Source organism: Psammomys obesus, unplaced genomic scaffold (assembly GCF_907164565.1).
Source record: "Psammomys obesus unplaced genomic scaffold, mPsaObe1.curated_primary_1811, whole genome shotgun sequence".
NCBI lineage: Eukaryota > Metazoa > Chordata > Mammalia > Rodentia > Muridae > Psammomys > Psammomys obesus.
The window spans coordinates 21,629,901-21,644,555 of NW_026596034.1; the positions used below are offsets into that span (position 1 = coordinate 21,629,901).

General features: G+C 41.8%; 1 protein-coding gene across 2 annotated transcripts in view; it reads left to right on the forward strand.

The window, feature by feature from the left end:
* The first annotated feature begins 235 nt into the window (after nucleotides 1–235).
* The window catches only part of Cbfb (core-binding factor subunit beta), a 39,683-nt gene continuing 25,263 nt past the window's right edge, over nucleotides 236–14,655 (forward strand). For both annotated transcript variants that reach the window (XM_055621098.1, XM_055621097.1), the window contains exons 1-3: nucleotides 236–588; nucleotides 814–900; nucleotides 6,929–7,045. In XM_055621098.1, coding sequence (XP_055477073.1) covers nucleotides 511–588; nucleotides 814–900; nucleotides 6,929–7,045 — 282 coding nt within the window. In that variant the 5' untranslated portion in view covers nucleotides 236–510. The remainder of the gene's footprint in view (nucleotides 589–813; nucleotides 901–6,928; nucleotides 7,046–14,655) is intronic.

Genomic DNA, 14,655 nt, shown 5'->3' on the forward strand with positions numbered 1-14,655 from the left:
GCCGGCTGACAGGCTAGGGGCCGGGGATGGTGCTGCAGAAGGAACCGGGTTTCACTGCAACCCAGCCGCCCCGCAAGCCGGTGGGTGGCGCATGCGCGGCGCGGGTCGCGGAGTTGTGAATGGTGCGTCTTGTTTGCTGGAGTTTGAGGCGGTCGGGCGCGCGAGAAGGAGGGGTGGGGCCGGCGGGGGCGGGGGCGAGCGGGCGAAGGGGGGCCGGCGAGAGGAAGTGGCGGCGGCGGCCGGGGGAGGCCTGAGCTGTGTGTCTGCGCGGGCGGCAGGCAACGGCCGGGGAGGGCGGCGGCGGCGGCGTGGGCTGGGCTCCGGCGGGCGGCCGCACCTCAAGACTCCCCGGAGCGGGAGCCCACGCGGGCGGGCTCCCGAAACAAAGAGAAGCGGGAGTCCGGACGCGGCGGGTGGGCGGTCGAGCCCGGTTCTGCCCCGGAGCCCGCCGGCGGGTGCCCGCGCCGAGCCCGGAGCGCGGCCGCTCGGCGCGGCCTGAAGGGCGGGAAGATGCCGCGCGTCGTGCCCGACCAGAGGAGCAAGTTCGAGAACGAGGAGTTCTTCAGGAAGCTGAGCCGCGAGTGCGAGGTGAGGCGGGCGGGGGCGGGGGGGGCGCGGAGGCCTCGGCGCGCGCCGCGTGGGCTCGGGACGGAGAAAAGTTTGCGCGGCTCGGCGCCCGGGAAGCCCAATCTCGCCCCGGCGGCAGCCCGCCCGCGGACTCTGCCTGTCCTTATCGGGGCGGCGGGGGGCGGGCGGGCGGGCGGGCGCCGCCGCGGATTTGGCTCCTGATTTCGGGCCGCGTCTGCCTTGCAGATTAAGTACACGGGTTTCAGGGACCGGCCCCACGAGGAGCGCCAGACACGCTTCCAGAACGCCTGCCGCGACGGCCGCTCGGAGATCGTAAGTCGGGGGGCCCCGGCGCGCGGGGAGGCCTCCGGGGAGGCGGGGGAGGGGGGGGCCCGCGCGCGCCGCTCACTTGTTGCGCGCGGCCCCGGGCGGGTTCCGGACGGCGCCGCGGACGCCGCGGCTCCCGGAACTGAGCGGGCGCAGTCTCACTTCCTAGTCCGGATTCGAAAGGCGCAAAAAAAAAAAAAAAAAAAAAAAAAAAAAAAGAGAGAGAGAGAAAGAAAGAGAAGCACTGGAGGGCGGACGCGGGCGGCTCGGGCTGAGCGGTCGCGCGCTCTCCTTGGCCCGCCGCGATGGTTTGGGTCTCCCCGTTCGCCGCCGCGGCTGTCGGAGGGGACCTCCAACCGGAGCCAGGCAGAGGGGGTCGCCTGGCCTGCGACCTCGATCGGGGATCCCACCGTTCGCGGGGAGAATCCTCCAGGGGTCCGCGATAGGTTTGTCAGTGAGAAGCGAGATTGGCAGATCGATGGAAGCTATCTCCCAGTACAGCCGAGAGTGAATCTATTCCGCTTATCTGCTGTCCTGATAACAGGGAAAGGGCCCCCGAAGGATGAACCATCTTCTTAGAGCGTTAAGACTCGGAAAGGAACCTTTATTTTCCTTTTTCTAACCTAAACATGGCTGTCTGAGTATTGGGGTTCCTAAAGAACTGCCTGGCCCTAGGAAACCAAACCTGTAGTTGATCTAGAGGCTCCTGTTTTATATTTGAAGTGTACCACTTACTCATCGAGCCCTGGGTTGAAAAATATCAAAGTTGACCTAGTTTTCTCTTGCCTGTTAGTTGTCCCTTTTAGAGATGTTGGTTAGGAAGAAACAAAAAGAAAACTATAGGAAAGAGTTTTGGTTTGTGTGTGTGTTTTAAGTTGAAGCACTATGTAATGGGATCCTAAATGCTCAGTGACAGGCCCATTGCCTTAGCAGAAGTACAGTTTTTATACAGGTTAACAGTATAGGACTATTAAATATATTCCCTCCCCAGTCCAAAAAATTTTTGAGGTGTAATTAATATACCATGAACTCAACTTTTTGTCACTAAAACTAGATTTATTTATTTTTATTTTATGTACATTGGTGTGTTGTCTGTGTGAGAGTGTTGGATCCCCAGGAACGGGAGTTACAAACAGCTGTGAGGTGCCATGTGGACACTAGGAATTGAACCTGGGGCTTCTGGAAAAGCAGCTGGTGCTCTTAACCACCGAGCTGTCTCTCCAACCCAGATAGATTTATTTTTAAATGTTATTTAATATTTTTAATGAAGGCTGTTAGGATTGAATTGATAGTGAGATAACACTAATTTAATATATCAAGAGCTGTAGAATATTTGACCGTTAAGGTGTTTCATAAAAGAAAGCCTACCACTTTCAACACTTACTTCAACTGGTTTCTTGGGTAACTCTGATAGTTACATGATTCAAAAAGCATAAATGACTGTTTAGTTTTGGCCTTGAATGGTAGAAGGTCCTTCAGGAGTTGGTCCAGTGATGATGGCATCTTTTGCCTGTATTTCAGGATTAAAAGGTGGATGGTATACTTGATAAGGATTTCCTGAGATGCTATTAATACTAAGTATAAAAAAAAAAAGATTCAAATAAAATAAGTTACTATTTTTTAAAGCTGAGTTGATTTTTTTTTTTTAATGCAGTGATGCATAGCCAGTAGGGTTTATTTATTTATTTGTCCTATCAGTTTGGTGTGTGTAATTACAAATTGGGCATATAATGCACAGTATGTGTAAACAGCTGTATTTTAATGTTGTGATATAGCACGGTCATATATTTCTTTTTAGAATGAATCAGGCATTCTAGGCTCTCTTCTAAGTATTTGATCCTGCAAATTTTGTTTTTCTGTTTTTCTTTGAGAAAAAGTTGTATGTAACCTAGCATGAATTTACAGCCCACCTGCTTGGGCCTCCCAAGTCTAGGGATTCCAGGTGCTTGCAATGCTCGGTACAGCATGCCTAGCTCCTTACAAATTTTAATAAGCTTTCTTTGTTTTCTGAAAAATGTTATAAGTTAAGAAAGATAAATTGAGCTGGGCATGGTGGCAAATGCTGTTAATCCCAGCACTCAGGAGGCAGAGGCCAGCCTCTTTTGAGTTTGGGGATAGCCTGGTCTATATAGTGAGTTCCAGGATACCTAGAACTACAAAATAGGTAGACCGTTAGAAAAGAGAGAGATTAAAAAAGGTAGATTAAATTCTGTAAGATTTGCATTTATGATAGTATGTCTTTCTTGTTTTTCCTTTCACATTTTATCTTTATTTGTGTGTGCACTCGTGTGTGCCCGTGTGCCAGGGCACATACATGGTTGTTAGGGGACAGCAGTTCCCTCATGTAGATTGCAGGGATTGAACTCAAGTTGTCACTCTTGGCAGCAAGCATCTTCACCCATTGAGCCATCTCACCAAACCTTTTCCCCCCAATTTTCTTTTCCCAAACTGGCTTGAAAATACATGTCTTTATTTTATTTTTTATTTTTTATTTCTTGAAACGTGACTTATAAAGTCATGTTTAGCTTAAGCTAGCCTTGTGTGCGCAGCAATCCTCCTGTCTCTGCCTCCTGCATGTTGAGATTGCAGGTGTGAGCCACCATGCCTGGTTATGTGACTTATTTTGCTGAGTAATTGTTTTTAACTTAAAATGAACATGTTTTATTCTAAACTCTTGGTCTTTTTTGAGATTATAATATAATTGCATTTCACCCTTCCTTTTCTTTCTTCCCTCCAAGCTTTCCCATATGCCCCTCCCCACTCTTCTTCAAATTTACAGCCTCTTTTTCATTGTATCCATATGTGTGTCTACATATAAATTCCTAAATATAACCTACAATCCCTATAATGTTACACACACACACACACACACACGTTCAGGACCTACCATTTGGCACTGGACAGCCAGTTGGTGTGCTCTTCCTACGGAAGACCACCTCTCCCATTCCCAGCTTCCCTCAGTTTCTTCGTTCTTTATGTAGGGTTGAGTCCTAGTGGGCTTTCCCCCATCTACTTTGGCACATACAGTGTCATTCTTAATTCAGTTTGTGCTTGGGTGGTAATGTTGGTGCAACTTTATGGTGTTTGGCAGTCATGTTGGTAAGACTGTGTGTGTAGCTTCTGATATCACTAGGAAAATTCCCTGATCCTCTGGCTTTTACACTCTTTCCACTACCTCTTCCTCAATGTTGCCTGAGCCTTTGGTACAGGAGTGTTTTGCAGATGTGTCCATTGGGACTGGGCTCCACGGCAAGTGTCTTATCTTTTATTTTTTTTAACATCTTTTGATTTAGTAGAGGGGCCAGTATGTGTGCCATGATGAGTGGGTCAGAAGATAACTTAGAGAAATTGGTTCTTTCCATCACCATGTGGGTCCCAGGGTTTGAATTTATGCTGTCAAGGCTGCCTTTAAGTACAGTTACCTTCTCATTGGCCCTTTGATGAATAATTTAACTATTTGTATTTGGGATGGAATTTCACATTTCCTTTTACTTTTGGTTTTTATCTTTTAATTCTTTCCACCCTGGTACCAAGAATTGATTCCTAAGGTCTTGAGCATGCTAGGCAATATTATATAACTGAGCTGTATCCCTGGCCTGTTTGGGAAAAAATATATATTATTTTAAACTTTGAGAGAATTGATTTGAACTTGTGACCTTTTTGCCCTTTGTGTGAGTGCTGGAATTAAAAGTGTGCACCACCATGCCTGGTCATCAATTCTTAGAGTAAGAATGTTGAAAATATCTTAATGTCTTTAATATTAATAATACAACAAGAAATAATTATGAGAAAAATGACTTGTCAGTTATAATTCTACCGTGAGAAAAGTAAAAGCTCAGTGTTTGAAGCTGGTTTTCACTGTGTAACAGGCTGCCCTCAAACTCCTAATTCTCCTGTCTTTAATATATACTATAATTTTTTTTTTTTTTTTACTTTCCATTTTCTCACTAATACATACTTTTAATCCTGAAATTTGAATGGTAAGAAGTATGTTGGCGTTCTAAAACAAAGTGTGCCGTTTTACTGTTTTCAGAGTTTTCCCAACTCTTTCATATGTGTAGCTATTCCATCAGAAAGGTGGCTTATCCAGTGTTGTGCTGGGTGAAATGGAGAGCGTCTTTGATCCTAGATCTCAGGAGACAGGCAGATCAATATGAATTTCAGGCCAGCCTGTTTTTCATGGTGAGTTCCAAGCTAACAAGGCCTACATAGACCCTGTGTCAAAAGAAAAAGGAAGGAGAGAAAAAAATGGGGGTTACAGTACTTGCTTATCAGTTTTTGCCACTTTAGATAATAAGCAAGAAATTGGGGAAGCAGAAACTTTCTTTTTTAAAACATTACATTTTTTGTATGCACAGTCCCATACAATACACCTAAGAGGCAGCCACACGTGCACGTGGGCACTCACACATGAATGATGAGCTCAGGAAGTCAGAGGACCGTTTAACTGGACCTAGTTTTCTTTCCACCATGTGGATACTGAAGGTAAAACTCAGCTGTCCGTCTTGTGCAGCACCTTTATCCACTGAACCATCTCCCAGGCCCCTTTTTTATGTTTTGAGACAGATCTTATGTAGCATAGGCTAGCCTTGGAACTTGTGATTGTCCTGCCTCTGCTGCTTGAGTGCCTTAATTACAGGTGTTAGTAACACCCACCTCAGGAACCGCCTGAGGTTGCCATTCAAACAGGTTGCCAGGTAGTAGGATTTCTTAGTGCAGAGCTGGTTTGGAGCACTAGAGGGTGAAGGATTTACCTCTTCACAGCTGTCAACAAACGTGCCTCATGGGCTGGATTTAACCTACTAACTCTGCTCTGAACATGTTTAGCTAAGGCTAAGAAAGTTAGCTGTCCATAATTTCTCTTTGGCTGTGTGAATAGGCTTTGTGCACTTGGGTGCTGAGAATTGAACTCTGGAAGAGTAGTCAGCATTCTTAAGAGCTGAGCCGTCTCTCCAGCCCTTAAGATGTATTGGTTGTTGTTTTTTGTTTTTGTTTTGTTTTGTTTTGTTTTTGTTTTGAAGACAGTCTCTAAATGTGTAGTTCTGGCTGTCCTGGAACTCACCAGGCAGACCAGGTTGTCATGGATGGAACTCAGAGAAATCTGCCTGCTTCTGCTTCTGCTTCTGCCTCTGCTTCCCAAGAGCTGGGATTAAAGGCATGTTCTACTGCACACAACTTTAAATGTATTTTTTTGAAATATAATTTTTACTTACTTCTTTGTAAATCTCTTTTGGAAAGGGGAATAATGGTATGTATATTTCTGATTTTTGTTTTTATGCGGGGAAGTAAGAGTTGAGTTGCGCAGAGGTAACAAAATGATACTTTTGGAGATGACTTTATATTGTCTTGTGTATTGAGCTCTACTGTCTATCTTTTTTTTTAGACAGGTTCTCACTGTGTAGCGCTGGAACTCACTATATACACCTGGCTGGCCTCAAACTCAGAGGTTTTCTTGCCTCTGTCTCCGGAGGGCTGCTGGAATCAAAGGTGTACAACACCACACCTGGCCTCCTGGTACATTGTTACCATGATGTTTGGAACTCATGCTTAAAACTGTGTTTAAATACTGCATTGTTGTTGTTTTCAAACACACCACACATGGTTGCATGTCTTCTTGAGCCAGAGAATTGAGAAAAATTAAATTAGCTCGTATATACCACTTTAAATTATATTGTGCTTTAAAACTCAAAACCATGAGTGATTTTTACATTTGAAAATAAAGTTGAAGTGCAAGGATAGAGGTTTTTGTTATACACAATTTGAGTTCCTAACGTCAGCAAAAAAATGACCTGAAAGAAAGTATTGATTCCATGTCTGATTTTATATTTAAGCACCCAATGCCAAATGTCCTTAAAATGGAATCAGATGTTTGTAACTTAATACTTAAGAAAAATGATGAGTGCATGTTTTTTACTTTTAAGTATTCGAGGTGCTGCCTGGCTTAAGACATAAACTGATGTAAAAATAAATGACTGCCTGCATAATTTATGTAATGTCCTGCTTCTGATCCTGTTTGTATTGATTTTTCTAAAAGGCTTTTGTGGCCACAGGAACCAATCTGTCTCTCCAGTTTTTTCCGGCCAGCTGGCAGGGAGAACAGCGGCAAACACCTAGCCGGGAATATGTCGACTTAGAGAGAGAAGCAGGCAAGGTAGGAAACATCTTTTTGCAATTTCAAGTATTGTGGATTGTCTTATTACAGTTATTTGCATTGTAACACGGGGGTTGTTAGTCTGACTACCCAGACATATGGTCAGATTGGTTTCAGGTTAAGAGTGTAAAATTATTTTAGTGACTTTTATAGCATTTGATTCCTGATTTTGTATATATAATAATGGGAAGTTCTAACTTATAAGAAGGTAATATCTTACATTTAATATTCAAATTATAATTTCTTTAAAAGTTCAGAAAAATTTTTTTGTTTCTACTAAATTGTTATTATAGTCCTGTGGAAATGGGGGGGTGACTGTATGTTTTAAAAAATTTTTAAGGTTCTGTATTTAGAAACAAGTTATAGAAGTATCTTGTTAATATAGCAAATTTGATTTTAAGAAGAATCATAAGAAAACTACTTGAAACTAATATTTGCTATTTATTTTAAGGAAAGTTTCTGGAAATTTAAGTAAATGTCTTAAAATTTTTTATGTTAGAAGTTGAGATAAAGTTATGAAAATATAGGTGGGAACGTTTATGCTGATAACTATTAAAAATCTGTATAATAGTATTTTAGGTTGGTTGCTCTTTGATCAAGGAGTCAGGGTGTATCATGAGTATATACTATGAATGTATGAAACTTTCAAAGATTAAAAAATTTTTTAAGTTCAGAAGTTGATTTCATGAAAAAAATTTGAAGAACTTTTGTATCTAGTTGTATATTCAGTATTTGCTCTGTAGATGGTTGTGTTGGTGTTTTGAGGCTCTTATTTGTTTGTTTTTCTGGAATGTGTTTTGTTTTTGTTCTGAGGCATGGCCTCTTGTAACCGTTGCCGACCTAGAACTCTTGATTTTCCTGACTCCACCTTGGACTGCTAGGTTACAGGTGTGTGTCACTACACCCAATTTGTATTATGTTACCATTGCCATTACTGTTTCTAGCAACTTGCTTGGTTATGTTTCTATGGCAACATGACTAGCATAAACTTTTGGGTTATTTGTCTGTGGAGTGGTATATTTTGCCTCTTTAGTTTGGGATCAGTTCCTGGACTACTTCCTGTGCTCCAAGTCAGCCTGGGCTACGTGAAAACCTGTCTCAAAACAAACAGTCTGGTGAGATGGCTTAGCAGGTGAGAACGTGTATCTGGCAACCTTGATCTGAGTTGGATCCTCAGTATCCATGTGAAAAGCTCAGTACTGTGGCTGTTAGCACAGCTTCGGCATTCTTACCACAAGATGGGAGCTAAGAGCCCAGAGGCTCTACCATAAGCTAGTGGGGTATCACATTGGCAGAAACAACAGGACAAAAACAAAACCTAAGAACAAAAATAGAAGAGCTGGCACCTGAAAAAGTTGTCTTCTGGTGTTCAGACACATCTGCACCCCCTACCACACACAAATAATAAAATAACTCTTAAAAAAAAGAAAAACAGCAACCAAAAAGAAACAGCAGCATATATACATTAATTTAAAAATTTATCTGTTTAGGGGCCTAGAAAATTGGCTCAGTGGTTAAGAGCACTGGCTGCTGTTCCAGAGGTCCCGGGTTCAATTCCCAACGTCCACATGGCAGCTCACAACTGTCTGTACCTCCTGTTCCAGGAGAGCCAACATCCTCACACAGATGTATATGCAGTCAAATGACCAATGTACATAAATAAAAATAAATAAAATTTTAATAAGATGTATGTTTTAAGTACAGTGAAGGATTGTGTTTGGTTAGTTCTGTGAAGTTAGATTTGATCTTTTATGGGTAACAAATAATCTTTAGATTGAAAAGGAGAAAGACTACAGAGTTTTTTTTTTTTAATTGAGTAATAGTTACATAATTTTACTTTTTTAATATTAATTTGTTAAATTGGAAAATGAAAATTAGTATTCATAATATGTTTCAATTTCAGTAGCAAATGATGAAGCTGGTGCAAGGTATCAGGAGATCTACATCTTATTAATACTGGTTTTAGAAGTTTTTGTTTCTGAAAGAGGAACAGATGGTAAATATTCTCAGATTAAAGCTTGCTTTTTCTGTTGCAGCTATTCACCTCTGTAGTTGTAGTGTCAAAAGAGCTAAATAATGTACATTAACAAGTGAGTGGGTCTGTATTCCAATAATATGATAATGCTAGCCAAAAATCAGTGTCTTTCTTTTATATGATGAAAACACCCTCCTAGCATATTGTTGCATGCTGCTAAGATAAAATGTTCTGGCTGATTTTAAAAAAAGAATACTAACCTAGGTTTTCTTATCCATGGCATTCAGACTATAGAATCTCTTACTTTCTTTCTCCTTTTTTTGCTTTGTTCTTGTTAGGCTTGCTTTCTTCATAGGCCAGGAACTGACTACCAAAAAAATAATTGGGAGAGCTTTTCCCAAATGCTAATTATTTGCCAGTGTTTTATCAGATACCAAATGAGTATCAGCTCATATTTTTTGCACCTCATTTGAACGCCTCATCTTCCTGATTATACCATTCAAGTTCTGGGATTACAGGTGTGTAAATCCCATTGCTTTAACCTAGTTACCTCCCAAGCAGCTTATTTCTCTTGACTGATAAGTGAATAGGAATTTTTGCAATTTTAAATAGATGATATTGGTAAAGAAGTTAATAATTTGAGCAAACACCTAGAGAATATTAGGAAATGATCAATAAAGGTGTAGGATTGACTACTAAAAAAATTTCTGGGAGAGCTTTTCTCAAATGCTAGTGATGTGCTGTGCAGGCATGTAGGCAAAAATGTTCTAGACAAGGAGAAACTATTGTAGAGGACCCAGAGTGGGAGCAAGAACAGCAAATAGGCCACTGTGGCTAGATTAGCCTAAAACAGGAACAGAAGATGACATAAGGGAAATAAAACAAGGAGCTGGTTAGTGTGACCATGGTAGACTGCATAATGGTTTTGTTTATCTGTCTGTGTCTGTCTGTTTTTGAGACAGAGTTTCTCTGTAGCCCTGGCTCTCCTGGAACTTTCTCTGTAGACCAGGCTGGCCTAGAACTAAGAGATCTGCTTGGCTCTGCCTTCCGAGTGCTAGGATTAAAGGTGTATGTCATTACAGCCTGGCTGATTTTTATTTGTGTATATACATACATACATACATGTGTGTGTGCATGTGGAGGTCAGAGGATAACCTGTGGGAATATGTTGTTCTCCATGTCAGTCCTAGGAAATGAATTTTGGTTATCAGGCTTGGTAGCAAGTGTGTTTAACCCACTGAGTTGTCTCACCTGTTCTGTGTGTCTATCTGTCTTTTGGTTTTTCGAGACAGGGTTTCTCTGTGTAGCCTTGGCTATACTTTGTAGACCAAGCTGGCCTCGAACTCACAATGATCTGCCTGCCTCTGCCTCCGTAAGTGCTGGGATTACAGGTATATGCCACATGCCCTGCCCTTTACTTTTTATTTCCCCTGGTTTATTTTGTTTGTTGGTCTGTTTTAGTTTTAAAAGGGTCCCACATAACTCAAACTCATCTTGACTTTGCTATGTAGTTGAGTCTGGTCTTGAACTTCTGATACCCTTCCCTCACCCTCCAGCGTACTAGGTAAAGTGTGTGAGTCATTACACCTGGCTTGACACGGACTTTCATTCAGAGTGAAATGGAGAGTGGTTTCAGGGTTCCTCACAGATGAATGATATGGTTTGTGTTAGGTTTTGATAGGCTCACTCTTCGTTCTAGGTTGATAATAGACTGTAAAGGCTAAAGTGAAGTAGGGAAACCAGTTTGGCTATTCAGGTAATCATGGCAAGGCAGTCGTATCGTAGTGAGAGGTGAATGTTCTGAAATAAAACCATCTGGAATTGTTTATGGATTGGATGTAGTATGTGGGAAGGAGTGCTGAGAAGAACTCCACCTCCTTGGCTAGAACAACTGGAAATATGGGTGCCATCGTCTGAGATGGGAAAGGCTGTTTATGGGGTAAGGAGCAGGTTTGCTCAGTTTAGGACATGTGGGTTTGTGATGGTTGCTTGTTTTTGTAGCTTCTGTTTCCTTATTGCGTACCCGGAACTACCAGAGTTAACAAACTGCTTTTTAAAGTGACCCTTCATCTGTTTATCTCAAGAGTTCAATGTCCTTAGAAAAACATGAACTTTATTGAAATGTAGTTTAAATATAATAAAATAAATGCACTTAGTTTAATGGCATACTTTTCACTTTAACAAATGTATGCATACATATGAATGCCTTCATGGTTAAGGTAATGTTTCAGCCACCCCAAAAAGTTTTCTCATGCTCCTTTACACAAATCTGGGATTCTTGTAGCTGTTCTGGGTCAGGGTCTCTTAAGGTTACATTCAACTGTTAGATAGCACTGGACAGTCTCTGAAGACTTGTCTAGAGCCAAAGGATGTGCTTCTAATCTCATGCGACTTTTATTTCTAGACATGTGTGTGTGCCTCTCTATACAGAGAAAATCAATGAAGTCACCGTGCTTTTTATGACCACTTCTCTGATCATTTGTGTCTCATTTGGTTTATTAGCAGCTAGTCACTAAGTCTAGGCCACATTCAGCAGAGAAGGGGATTATTACACTTGGGTCAAATACCAGAATGATGGGGTCATTGGCCATGTTGGAGCCCAGCCACAATAGTAATTCTTAAGTTTAGTGAATTCAGAACAGCTTACAGTGTTAATAAAGAAGAAACAAATGATTCTTTTATTCAAAACAGTAGTTTTGTGATTTCAGAAAATAGCCCCTTTTATTCATTTTTTTTCTTAATGAGATAGCAGGAGTATTTTCACCTAGACCTATTGGCATAGGTATGTATTCCCAGCTTCTCAGGAATATGAGTGGGAGGATCAAAAAAGTTCAAGGCCAGCCTGGACAACTTAGGGGAGACCTTGTCTCAAAAAGAAGGCTGGAGATGTAGATCTTGCCACGATGGGTTAGCCTGAAAAGAAACCATGTGGGGCCAAGAGGAAGGACTCCAATAATGGCATGAAAAGGCCCAGATGAAGAATAAAAGCAAGTATTTATAAGATTATGGGTGGAAGATAGGATAGTTGAGGAGAATGGCATTGGATGGGGGCTGGGAGATGGATGGTGAGGTGATTCAGACAGCATTGGTAAGAATATTTGCCTGGCCCAAGGTAAATAAGGCAATTGTAAAATTTAACAGTTGTCTGTGTCTTATTATTTGTGATAACAGGTTAGATAATACCACTGTGATAATTATAGGCAATAATAAACATTATATAGCCTAACACTCACTTTGTTCTATTTACTGCAACACGTGGCTAGGTGCATTTCCCGTAGGCATACAGTGCTGTTGGAGCACTTCATCTTTCTCAATTAGTCCATCCTGGTGTGTTATAAACCTTGGCAACCAAGGGGTCTAATTCTTCTTTAAACTGATTCCTTGTAATTTAGCTGTTGAATGACAGCTAGGAAAATGCAACTTATCAGAACTTAAATAATTCCTAAATTGAAATTTTATAGGCTCAGCTTAATTCCTTTGCTCTTTCCTCTTCGGATCTATTTTCAGTTACATTTTATTTCAGATGTATGCAAATGGTTTTGGTTGACCATAATTAATAGTCACAATGGTTTTTTTTTTTTTTTCCCATGTAATCAGTGTTTCATAAAGCTTCATTGGGATTTTGATATAATGACTATATATGGTAATTGCATGGTCCAGTTAGTATAAGAAGTTCGAAAACTGATTTCAAAAATGAACTTTATTGCTTGCTGTTCATTGGCCCATTTTTTCCCTTAATGAAACCTGTATTTTCTCTTCCTCTACTGGCCTCAGGAAGAGAGAGGTCAAACTCTTCTCTAAAAAAATAATCTTAGGGCCTGGCATGGTCCTGCCTTTTTTGAAACAGGGTCTCACTTTGTAGCTCTGGCTGTCCTAGAACTCATTATGGATACCAGGCTGCTCCAATTCACAGAGATCTGTCTGCCTCTGCCTCCCCAAGTGCCGGCTTAAAGGCATGCACCACCATATCTGTCATAAAATAGTTGTACCTTAGCTTTTCAAGTGCTGGGATTATTTGCTTGCCGGTGCTTAGCCTTAATTCATGAAGATAAAATAGCAAAGCAATTTTCAGCAGAATTTGATCTAATGGATGAAGAAATTAATTTTTGAGCAGGCTCCTCTGTCCTAAGATATACTGCTTATTTTCTTCCTTTCCTCCCAGTTTTCAGGATTGTGTGTGCATGTGCGCGTGCTTTTGCACAGGTGTGGCCGTCAGAGTGCAGCTTGTGGGCGCAGGTTATCTTTCTTCCACCGTGGGTTCTAGGAATTGCACTCCAATTGCCAGGCTTGGCAGCAGTTGCTCTGCCGTCTCTGCAGCTCTGGGTTACCAAATTTCAACTTAGACTAATATTTTCAACTCAAAAACTATTATATGTCTCATGATCTGGGTGTGGCTAGTGCGTAAATGTGTGCTAATGGTTCACAAAGGAACTGAGTGGGAGTGGCTTTTGATGGAACATAAATGTGGATGTGGAAAAGGGACGGACTGTCGTTCTCAGATGACCTTCTTAGAAGAAGGTGAGCTGATGGACTCTAGGATGCAGCTGCGTTCAGCTCTGCTGCAGATGTGTAAGCGCTGATGAGTGCCTGGTGAGGCTGCGCAGCGCTGCTGCGTTTGCCCAGTGTTCTGAGCTCTCACTCAAAAGCATAGCCAGCGTAATAAACAAGGTGGACTCAAGTGGAAATCAGCATGTAGAAAGCAGTAGTGACAGGTTAGTACGGTCTTTTATTTTGTAGAAAAGTATACAGCTCTCATGTTATTGGTGGTGGCTGTGTGTGTGGTTTTTGTTGTTTTTTGAGGCACAATCTTATGTAGCTCAGGCTGGTATTGAACTAGCCAAGGATGACCCTCCTGATCTTCCTACCTTCTCCCAAGTGCTAAGATTTCAGGTGTGAGCCACTGTGCCCAGCTCTCATGTAGACTCAACAGAAACCTGGGGTTAGTTAACATACTTTTTTTTTTCTTCTTGTTGAGATAGGCTCTACTGTGTAGCTCAGACTGATCTCAAACTCAGTCCCCCTACCTCAGGCTTTCAAGTACTAGGATTATAGGTTTTTTGCAGCTGTGCCCAGCAACATTCTGATTTATTAAATGTTTTAAAATGTGTGTACATAAAGTCTTAGAAATTTTATTTTCTAGTTTTCCATGTTATGATTTGTCATTTGAACTGTAGGAAGCAGGCTTATACGTTGCATTAGATCACTCACTGTAAGAAGCTGTTTTCTCCTACATGCAATCCGGTTGTTACTCAGAGGCAAATGTGAATAAATGAATATAGTGATTATCTGACAGTGGCTGACACTGCTTATGAACAGAGAGGATGATGTGACTAAAGGAGGATGAATCAGAGAGAAGTCTTTTAATGGAATCTGTTAAGGAGTCTACAGAAATGATTACAGCTGGGCAGCAAGGTACATATTTCATCAGTGGAATCTTGTTTTCCTGGGTGCTTCTGGCCAGTCTAGCATTACAGCTAGCTTGTCTGATGAATCATTAGTTTGTGGGTAGAACAGCTATTCATTGTCTGTGCGGGGGTGGGGAAGATAGCTCTTTCCCTTAGGAAAAAAAAATGCCATGTAGAGCGTTGGTGGAAATGTGTATGCAAGCAGTGTTTCCGTGGTGGACTGTGTTCCA